A 12148-nucleotide genomic window follows, 5' to 3' on the forward strand; every position below is an offset into this window, starting at 1 on the left:
ATTGCCCTCTTGGACAAATTTAGTCTCCAGATAAGTTCTCTTTGACATGCCCAGAGTGTTCAAAGGTAATATTTGTAACACTCATTGCTCAAGAGGATTGGGGATAAGGGAGAGGGGGAAGAGGTAGTTTTTTTTACATTGTAAGTAAAATTAAAAGTGCTTTGGCATTGTGAAAGATAATTTGGCTTTAATAAATCTATCATTAAAATTTAAATATATACTCCAACCAAGTAGTCACACTTCTGGTGATCTTTCCACAGCAATATAAGTACTAGCTTGCAAGGATATACATATACAAAGATACTTATTAAATCTATATCTACGTATTGGAAACATCAAATAAAGCATTGTTAAATGAAAAAAGTAAGATACATAAAAGTATGATACATTATATGTATCTATCTAGTTAATATTAAGAGATAGATAAATGGATAGATATACATTCAGTAAATATTTGAGTTCTTTTTATGTGCCAAGTATAGTTCTGAGCTCTTGCTAACTAACACCAAAGAATACATGTGTATATTAATATAGCTCTGCATGATTAAATGTGTCTAGAATAAACAATGTAGTAATGATACATGGTAGATTGATAACAAGAAAAAAAATGCGATAACATTGGTCATTTCAGTGAACATATACGTATACAAACATACATGCATGCACAGAGACATTTAAAAGAATAATCTAAATAAAAAAACATAATTAACTAGGTGTGTCAACGGCAACACAACTGTTTAATGTCTATGGTTATATACCAAATGAGTCTTGTTTATATACCAAATGAGTCTCTCTTGGCATATTTAGATTTGTGAACCCTGAAAGAAAGTTTTCAACAGAAAATATTTTTAATTTGGATAATGATTTACACTTGTATTCAAGTGTGAGTTTTTTTTAACTTACTAACTATACACTACAATCTGTTTTTCCCTTATTATTCTAATATTGTGTGATTTTAAGAAAGATTTTATTTATTTATTCATGAGAGACAGAGGGGGGCGCAGAGATACAGGCAAAGGGAGAAGCAGGCTCCATGCAGGGAGCCCAATGTGGGACTCGATCCCGGGACTCCAGGATAATGCCCTGGGCCGAAGGCAGGCGCTGAACCACTGAGCCACCCAGGGATCCCCCTATTGTGTGATTTTTACTTTATGCTAATATTCTGGAAGGCAATCCACAGAAAGACAGTTTGCCGAGGCCAACTCACTCAATGCCAGTGTCATTAACAGTCAACCCATCATATAGTTACTTAGTATTTGGAATGCCAAATGATTAAATCTCTGTATTTATACAGAAATTGATTGAGTGGGTTGGCTGTCATACACTGGAAGATTTCTGTGAAGTTTTCATTTTCAGCAGTTTTCACTGTGTTTTCAGAAAAGTTTATTTTAATAAACTTTCCACTTACATATGCCCAATTTATATCTCTAGCTAGAGCAGCAGAGACCCACTATTTAAAATTTTTGTGAGAACAAACACAGAAAACCAGTTCCTGGTCTGGCATGTGAGGAGTTTGAGGGTTACCAACCCACTCTAATAACTAAAAAGATGAATAAACCAAAAATTAACAATTCTTATATCCATCAGAAAGGTGAGATCACAGGACAAGCTATCACCTCCAAATTTAGAGACATAGACAGGCAAATTCACAGAATCACAATTTATCAGAATAGAAACCCACGTGGGAATTAGTACCAGGGTAGAAAAAATTAAACTGTCATTGATGTAGGACTTGAGGCTCAATTTAGAGTTAGAAAATTTAGGGGGAGGGAAACTCTACTTCTGTGAGTTTTACATCCAGGAGATCAACCAGATTCTTACAGTGAATGTAGGAGAAAAATTGCCTGTACTTACAGCAGGTGGAAGGGAAAAGGAACCAGTTTTGAAGTAATAGGAGTATTCTGTTCTTCTTAATAATGCCTAACTTAAAGGGAAACTATTTTACCAGAGGCTAAAATTATTGAGTTTTATTCAGAGCCTAACAGACATAGGGAAAGGGAAATGCCCAACTCCCCTGTCCCACCTAGAGAAGGAAGAAACTTAGAAGTACTTGTGAAATTCACAGACCAGAGGCATAGGCTCATTATTATATGACTACAGAATTCTACACCCCACCTTTCCAACTTGCCAATACATTATTAGCAGTTCCTTTTATTTGGTATATCATGTCTAGCTACCAAGAAAAAACCACAAGGCATACAAAAAAGCAAAAACAAAAACAAAACAAAACAAAAACACAACTTGAACAGAGCAAACACCAGAATCAGACTCAGCTAAAGCAAAGATGTCAGAATTAACAGACCAGAAATTTAAAACAGCTAAAATATGCTAAGGGCTCTAATGGATAAAGCAGGCAGCATGCAAGTATAGATGGGCAATATAGGCTGAGAGATGAAAGTATTAAGAAAGAATATAAAAAGAAATGCTAGAGATAAAACTGTGAAAGAAATGAAGAATGACTGATGGAATCAGCATACTTGTCAAGACTAAAGAGACAATCTCTGATTTTGAGGATATCTCAATAAAAACTTCTAAAACTGAAAACTAAGGAGAAAGAAAGACTGAAAAAGAACCCCAGAGGGCAACCCGGGTAGCTCTGTGGTTGAGTGCCTGCCTTTGGCCCAGGGCATGATCCTGGAGATCCAGGATCAAGTCTCACGTCAGGCTCCCTGCATGGAGCCTGCATCTCCCTCTGCCTGTGTCTCTTCCTCTTGCTCTCTCTCTCTCTCTCTTTCTCTCATGAATAAATAAATAAAATCTTTAAAAAAAAACCCAGAAATTCTAAGGACTGTGGCACAGCTATTAAAGACATATTATATGTGCATTGAGAATACCAGAAGACAAAAAAAGAAACAAGAGATAGCTGGAGAAATAATAATTGAGAATTTTTAAGGTCAGACACCAAACCATAGATCCAGGAAATTCAGAAAACAACAAGCAAAAATTTCCACCTAAGTATATCATAATTCAAACTTTATATAATCAAAGATGAAGAAAAATCTTGAAAGAAGCCAGAAAGCGGGGGAGGGAACTAAAGAGGTACAAGGATAAAAATTACTTTAGATCATTATTCTAAATTAATGAGAGCAAGAAGAGCATGGACTGAAATATTTAGTGCTTATTTAAAAAGAGTCACCAAACTAGAATTTGTATCCTGTAAAAATATTCTTCAAAAGAAAAAAGAAATAGACTCTCTCAGACAAACAAAAATTGAGAAATTTGTCAGGAGCAGACATGCCAATGGCAGAAATTATAAAAGGAATTTATCAGAAAAGGAAAACTATACAAATTGCATCATACATGAAGAAACAAAAGCATTAAGGATAGAGTAAGTGAACATAAAATAAAAACTTTTATTGTTCTTCTTAATTAATCTAACATATACTAGATTATTCAAAGTAATGATAACAACAAGCATATATACTTCTGTGTAAGTACTATGAATCACAGCATGATATAAAGGTTGGGAAAGAAGATATAGATTATTTTATTATAAGGTTACTTACACTACTAGTAATACAGTATTATTTGAAGCTTCACTTAGATTAGTTGTAAATGTATTATGCAAATAGTAGGGCAAATAATAAGTAAACTAAGAAGTATAACTGATATGCTAAGCAAGGATAGAAAACATCATCATACAAAAGGCTCAACTAGAATCACAAAAACAGGAAAACAGTGGAAGACATAAATAGGAACAAAGAACAATAGTAATAAACAGAAAACATTAATAAATTCAGTTAGACATTGACTAATGTCTATTCTCCTCAAAGTATTACAAAATTACAAGAGGAAGGAAAGCTTCTAAATACAATGAGGCCAGCATCACTTTAACAGAAAAAAAAAAAAAAAAAAAAAAAAACAAACAAACAAACAAAAAAAAAACCAGGCACAGACGATACAAAAAAAGAGAGAGAGAGAGGGAGATGGAGAGAAAGAGAGAACTATTGCCCAATACCTCTCATGGACATAGATGCAAAAATTCTCAACAAAATATTAGCAAACAATACATTTAAAAATTCCTTCAGCATGGCTAAGTGGGGTTTATTCTGGGGATGCAAGGATGGTTCAATATTCCCAAATTAATCAATCTGATACCACATTAACAAAATGAAAGATAAAAATCATATGATCATCTCAATAAATGAAGAAAAAGCATCTAATATTCAGTATCAGTTCATCATAAAAACTATCAACTCGTAGTTAACATCATACTCAATGTTGAAAAACCAAGAGATTTTGAACAAGACAAGGATGTCCACTTTCACTACTTTTATTCAACATAGTACTGGAAATTTCAGTCACAGTAATCAGACAAGAAAAAACCAAGAAGGTATCCATATTGGTAAGGAAGAAGTTAAACTGTCACTATTTGCAGATAACAGAATACTATATGTATAGCACCCTGAAGACTCCACCAAAAAACTATTTGAATGAATAAATGAATTCAGGAAACTGTAGAATATAAAATTAATACCTAGAAATCAGTTGTGTTTTTATACTAATAACCAGGTAGCAGAAAGAGCAATTAAAAAAACAATCCCATGACAATTATACCCCCCCAAAAAAAAATCTAGGAATAAACTTAATAAAGTTGGTGAGAGACCTAATACTCTGAGGAAATACTGATGGAACTGGAGGGTATTATGCTGAGTGAAATAAGTCAATCGGAGAAGGACAAACATTATATGGTCTCATTAATCTGGGGAATATAAAAAATAGTGAAAGGGAATAAAGGGGAAAGGAGAAAAAATAAGTGGGAAATATCAGAAAGGGAAACAGAACATGAAAGACTCCTAACTCTGGGAAACGAACTAGGGGTGGTAGAAGGGGAGGTGGGCAGGGGGTGGGGGTGACTGGGTGATGGGCACTGAGGTGGGCACTGATGGGATGAGCACTGGGTGGTATTCTATATGTTGGCAAATTGAACACCAATAAAAAATAAATTTATTTTAAAAATGATAGACATATAGATAGACTAGATATGAAATTCTAAAAAATAAACTCATACATTAACAATAAAAAAAAAGAAATACTGATGAAAGAAATTGAAGACAACACAAAAAAAAGGAAAGATAGTCCATGGTCATGGGTTAGAAGACTGAATGTTCTTAAAGTATCCATACTATCCAAAGCAATCTACAAATTCAATGCAATTCTCAAAAAAATGCAAGTGACATTTTTCACAGAATTAGAACCAATAATACTAAAATTGGTGCAGAATACAAAAGACTCTGAACAGCCAATGCAATGTTGAGAAAGAAGAATGAAGCTGAAGTTATCCGAACCCCAGATATGAAGATATACTACAAAGCTGTAGTAATCAAAACAGTACAGTACTAGTACAAAAATAGACATGTAGATCAATAGAACAGAATAGAGTGACCAAAATAAACCCACCCTTAAATGGCCAATAATCTATAATAGAGGAGGCAAGAATATACAATTGGGAAAAGATGGTCTCTTCAATAATTGGTGCTGGGAAGACTGGCCAGCTACGTGAAAATAACAAAACTGGAGAAGTTCGTTGCACCATACACAAAAATAAACTCAAAATGGATTAAAGGTCTAAATTTGGAACCTAGAACCATACAAACCCTAGAAGAGAACAGAGGCAGTAATCTCTTTGACACTGGACAAAGCAACTTCTACATATGTATGTCTCCTACAGCAAGGAAAGCAAAAGCAAAAATCAACTATTGGGACTACACCAAAATAAAAAGCTTCTGCACAGCAAAGGAAACCATCAAGAAAACATAAAGGCAACCTAAAGAATGAGAGAAGACATTTCCAAATGGCATATTTGATAAAGGGCTATAACATATCCAAAATATATAAAGAACTAATACGACTCAACATCAAAAAAGAAAAAAAATCCAATTAAATGAACAGAGGACATGAATGGAAATTTTTCCAAAGAAGACATATAGGTGGCTAAATACACATGAAAATATGCTCAACATCATTAGCCATCAGGGAAATGCAAATCAAAACTAAAACGAGATATCATCTTATACCAGTCAGAATGTCTAGAATCAAAAACACAGGAAATAGTAAGTGTTGGTGATGCTGCGGAGAAAAAGAACCTGGTATACTATTGGTGGGAATGTAAATTAGTACATCTACTATGGAGAACAATATGGAGGTTCCTCAAAAGATTATAAATGGAAATACTATATGATCTAATAATTCTACTACTGGCTATTTACCCAAAGAAAACAAAAGCACTAATTCAAAAACATATCTGCACCCCTATGTTTATTGATGCAATAGCCAATAAAGAAGACAGTATAAGAAAAAAGAGAAACAAAAAATAGACTCTTAGATATAGAGAACAAACTGGTAGTTGCCAGATGGGAGGTGCATAGGGTTGGGTAAAATAAGTGAAGGGGATTCAGAGTACACTTATTGTGATGATCACTGAGTAATACATAGAATTGTTGAATCATTATATTGTACACCTGAAACTAATATAATGCTGTATGTTAATTATACTTGAATAATATTTTTAAAATAAAATAATGTAAGATAAAATTTAAAAAGTATAATTTGGTAACTGTTTTAAAAAAAACTAGGCAATTTGAGCAGGGGTTTTGAAGGCATTTTTAAAAAAGAAATTAAATCAATAATTACTAGTCTTCCAAAACAGAAAGCACAAGTCCAGTTAGGTTAACTAGTGAATTTTACCAGACATTTAAGGAAAAAATCATACCAATTTCCTATAATCTCTTTCAGAACTTAGAATTAGAGTGAATAATTCTTAAAGCATTTTATGAGAACAGAATTACCCTTAATACCAAAGACAAAGCTATTATAAGAAAACTATAGACTAATAGCTCTCATGAAAATTGATGTAAAAAATCAACAAAAAATTAGGAAATTAATTCCATTATTGTATAAGAAATATTATATACCATGAGCAAGAGAGTTTTATTTCAACTATGCAAGGATAGTTCAACATTGGAAAATCAATTAATGTAATCCATCATATATCAACAGCTAAAAAAGAAAAATCACATGATCATATCAATAACTGCAGAAAATTATTTAACAAAATTGAACATCCAGTAATGATAAAAGACCATCAGAAAGCTATATACAGAGGGAATCTTCCTCAAATTGATAATCTCTTTTTTAAAAAACCTGGTGGTTAACTTTATATTAAAGCTTTTCCAGTAAGATCAGGAACAAGACAAGAAAGTCCCTCTTTGCAACATAATATTGATAAGAAAATAAAAGATATAAGTATTGGGAAGGAAGAAATAAAATGAGCTTTCGGTTTGACAAAATCATTATGGTGGAATAAGAACTCCCCCTTTCGGACAGGAATCCATTAAAATCCTAGAGGAAAACACAGGCAATAACCTCTTTGATCTAGGCCACAGCAACTTCTTGCTAGACACACAACAAAGGCAAAAATGAACTATTGGGACTTCATCAAGATAAAAAGCTTCTGCACAGCAAAGGAAACTATCAACAAAACCAAAAGGCAACCTAGAGAATGGGAGAAGATATCTGCAAATGTCTTATCAGATAAAGGGCAACTATCCAAAAATCTATAAAGAATTTATCAAACTCACCACCCAAATAACAAATAATCCAATCAAAAAATGGGCAGAAGACATGAACCGACATTTCTCCAAAAAAGACATACAAATGGCCAACAGACACATGAGAAAATTCTCAACCTCAACTCAGCATCAGGGAAATATAAATCAAACCACAATGAGATACCACTTCACACCAGTCAGAGGGCTAAAATGAACAAGTCAAGGAACAACAGATATTGGTGAGGAGGATGTGGAGAAAGAGGAACCATCGTACACTGTTGGTGGGAATGCAAGCTGCTGCAGCCCCTTTGAAAAATAGTATGGAAGTTCCTCAAAAGTTTGAAGAATTTGAGAACTACCCTACAGTCCAGCAATTGTACTACTAGGTATTTATCCAAAGGATACAAACATAGTGATTCAAAGGGGAACATGCACCTCAATGTTTATAGCAGCAATGTCCACAATAGCCAAACTACGGAGAGAGGCCAGGTGTCCATCAACAGTTGAATGGATAAAGAAGATGTGGTGCATATATACAATGAAATATTATTTGGCCATCAAAAAGAATGAAATTTTGCCATTTGCAAGGACATGGATAGAACTAGAGGATATTATGCTAAGTGAAATAAGTCAATAGGAGAAGGACAATCATATGATCTCACTCATATGGAATTTAAGAAACAAAACAGGATCTTAAGGGAAGAAAGGAAAAATAAAACAAGATGAAATCAGAGAGGGAGACAAACCATAAGAGACTCTTAATCATAGGAAACAAACTTAGGGTCGCTAGAGGGTGGGAGTTGGGAAGATGGGGTAACTGGGTGATGGGTATTGAGGGGGGCATGTGATGTAATGAGCCCTGGGTAGTATATAAGACCAATGAACCACTAACTACCTCTGAAACCAATGATACATTATATGTTAATTGAATTTAAATAAAAATTTTAAAGTTAAGCAGTTAAAAAAAACCTCCCTCCTTTGGTTCCCCATTATAACAAGTAAATTTCAGCATCCATCCATGAATAATATCTCTATGAGAATTACGGAACCAAGACCTACACACCAAGGGACCTAGAAGGAGTCTTGCCCACTTATGCATCAGGTAATAGGCAAACAGACCTCACTATGGGCTGTGGAATCAGAAGGAGCCAGGGAAGAAGACTCAGTTCTTCTTATGCAGTTGGAGAAAACCTAGAGAGTGCTGATGTGGGCAGAAACCTAAGGAAAAGATAGCATTGCAGAAGTGTTCCCAGGAATAGTTTCTCAAAAATAGATTCCTGCATTCCTTTGACGCACCCCAATAAAATAAAATTAAATAATAAAATTAAATAAATAAAATTAAATAAATAAAAATTGTTCGGATGTACTGGAGAGGGTAAGAATAACTACCAGTGCCGTCCCTCCCCCAATGGCACATAGTACAGGACTGAACTAGCCAGCAGTGACCTCTCAACAGAGAAAAGGGAAAGTGGTGAGTAAGCCCTCAGCTAACCCACTGTGCAGGACACAGCTGGAGAAATCCATTTCTCTGCCACAACACCCAGAGTATTGAGGCAGGAATCTCTATAACTGAGGGGAAGGAGGAAATCAGCAAAGAGCAGATAAGAATATCAAAGGGCAAAGGGCATGCTATATGCTTTCATTACTCCAATAGGAAGCCTGCCTACAAATTGCTGGGAGATTCTCACTCAAAGATTCCCCCCTTACCTAATCCAGGGGCACCCACAACATCCCAAATGCTAACTCCACAACTCCCTCAGACTCTGCAGCCTCCTCCTGTGTGAATTCCTGAGTTTGGCAGCAATAAGCTCTGGTAGACAGCACGTACCCTCAGAAAATGAGGCCAGGATCCTTGGACAAGAAAGAAATCAGAAACTCAAGCTGTAGCACACCTCCAGAAAATAAGAGAGAGGTTTCCAGCAGCTGGCTTGGTGTGTTGTAAGAGAGAAGACATACCAGTTTAAGAATCCTGCCACAAGAGGGTGCAAGAAATGTGGAGCAAGTATATCTATATAGGGTTGTGGAAAGACCCAGATATAAGACCAGTGAATTATATCTCCCATCTGAAGACAACTAGTAAAGATTTAAGGAGGTGACTACTTCAAATGTGAAAACAGCAACATAAAACTCCAACGAACATGAAGAATCCTCTTAACATGCTATTACCAAAAAATAACAATAATAATCCAGCTATTGAACTCAAATCAGAGAATTTGTCAATTTAACTGAAAAAAAATTTCAATTTAGCTGTTTTGAGGAATTTAACAAAGAGAAATCATAAAAAAGAGCTAAACAAATTCTGGAGATACAGAATGTAATAAATGACAAGAAAAATACAATAGAGAGCATCTGCAGCAGGAGAGAACAAACAGATCTAGAGATAGGAACTTTTAACTAACCCAGAGTAGAACAAAGAAAGAAGAATGAAAAAGAGTGAAGAAAACACACATGATCTAATGGGAAATCATCAAACATAGATATTAGAATAACTGGAATTCCAGAAGAAGGTGAGGAAAGGGGACAGAAAGTCTATTTAAAGAAATAATAGAAGTTCAGGAAAGATGGTGGAGTAGGAGGATCCTGAGCTCATCTCACCCCATAGACACATGGAGATAACAGCAATACATATGGAACTAATTCTGAAAATGATCTGAAGACTGGCAGAACAGATGTCCCACCACAGAGAGGAGACTACATTGAAAAGTGTAGGAGGGGAGAGATGCAGTTGGGAACTAAATCCCCAGTGAGACTAACTACAAACAAGAGGAACACCCCAAGTACAAATAAGTGAGAGGATCACTTCTAGGCACCCCAGGCATCCCAGGCACCAGGGATCTGCACTGAGATGAGTCCCCATAATATCTAGCTTTGAAAACTGGTGGAACTGAAATTTAGGAGCTTTTAAAATCAGCAGGGTTTAACTAGGGAGAGTTAGAGGACAATAGGAAACTGAGTCCCCACCCTTGAAGAGTCAGCATAATAAATAACTCCACCTATGACACAGCACAGAAGAAATAGTTTGAAAAGTGCCTGGGGTATACATGAAGAAGGTTTATTTATTAATATCAAAGCATGCACTGGAGTGGGAGAGGATCTTTAGTAGATATCTCCAGGAACAAAACTGCTGGTGGACACCATTTCTCTCCGCCCCCTGCCATCTCCCAGCTTACATAGCTGACGCCTGCTGGAGCCAGTGCTTTCTCCATCTATCTTGCTAGCACTGCATGCCCTGTCTCCACATCCCCCATCACACCTGCCCCATCTGACCTGCATATTATGGCAGATATCCCTCCAAAGCAGCTCCTGCCCTGCCATACCCACAAGCAGCCCCAGCAGGAATGAGTGACTCCAGAGTGACTTCTGCCCTGGAGAGAGGGGTAGATAACCACACACACCACCACACCCATGATCTCTCCAGCCAGGCCTCTTAGATGGCTGCACTGGGAGCAAGATCGGCCATTTGGCAGGCTTGCAACTGTGGCAAAGTAGCTAACTGCAGTTGTCTAGTCAGCCAGCCAGTCCCACCCACCAACAAAAGCCTCTCAGTTGATGATGTAGGGAGCAAACCTCGCCAGTCAGTGCACCCACAGTTGTAGCTCAGAGACTGATTTTAGCATCTAAGTCTGACTGCCAACCCTGCCCACCAGTGAACCTGTGGTGGCCTCAGATCTCTTAATGGGGGGGACAAAACCCTGCTCAGTGAGCCAACAGTAGGCAAAGCAGGTCATTGTAGTTGGCTGGGCTAAGGCAAACATGACTGTCACAACAGCATGGTACACATAGCCCACAAAGAAGATACACTTAGAGTACCACTCTGGTGGAGAATTTTGATAGTGGGAGAGGCTTTGTGTATTGGGGTTAGGAAGTATATAGGAAGCCTCTATACTTTCTTCTTAATTTTGCTATGAACTTAAAACTATTTAAAAAAAAAAAAGTCTGTTAAAAAAGGAGGACGAAACCAATAGTTTTCCCTTACTGCATATATTTGCAGACACACAAATTATGGCATAATTATCTTCTCTTATTGAACAGATGAATGTATTCATTGGAATATTTAATGCCTCTGATAAGTAGCTGGCATTAGAATAATTCTGTTAAGGTCATCAACAATTTAATTCCATACAATGTTCTCATACTACCTTTGGTTACAAATTTAGTAACCTAATTTAACTCCACATTGAAGTGAGATACAACAGGGACTTTCAAATAAAAGAAACATAATAAATTTTGAGTAAATTAAACGATGCTAAAAAGAGTCCAAGATAGATGTGATTTGAGGAAACATTAATTTTGTGCTTACTTACTCCGTGTTCTCCGCACCCCTCTGAACAAAACCTTAATTGAGCTCTAAGCATCCTTGCTTCTAGACATTCACGATTTACACATATCTAAAAACAAAAAGAAAAGAAAAAATACAAAAAAACTTTTTACATGTTACAGGAGTCCAGCTGTCTTAACATTACAATCAGTAATTTTATACCATAAGACCATAACCCTTCAATGCAATACATTTCCATCTAAGTACTGCTTTTGCTGTAACCTGCAAATTTTTATGTTGTATTTTCATTTTCATTTAGTTCAAAATATTTTTCAGTTTC

The 12148-nt window shown here is 35.9% G+C and overlaps 1 protein-coding gene across 7 annotated transcripts in view; it reads right to left on the reverse strand.

Moving 5' to 3' along the window:
* The window catches only part of ADAM32 (ADAM metallopeptidase domain 32), a 182675-nt gene that overhangs the window by 31735 nt on the left and 138792 nt on the right, over positions 1 to 12148 (reverse strand). For all 7 annotated transcript variants that reach the window (XR_005371453.1, XM_038560019.1, XM_038560017.1 and 4 more), the window contains one exon: positions 11855 to 11938. Coding sequence is in view for 6 of the 7 variants with exons in the window: in XM_038560019.1 (XP_038415947.1) it covers positions 11855 to 11938 (84 nt within the window). In the remaining variant the exon portion in view is untranslated. The remainder of the gene's footprint in view (positions 1 to 11854; positions 11939 to 12148) is intronic.

This window comes from Canis lupus, chromosome 16, assembly GCF_011100685.1.
Source record: "Canis lupus familiaris isolate Mischka breed German Shepherd chromosome 16, alternate assembly UU_Cfam_GSD_1.0, whole genome shotgun sequence".
Taxonomy (NCBI): Eukaryota; Metazoa; Chordata; class Mammalia; order Carnivora; family Canidae; genus Canis; species Canis lupus.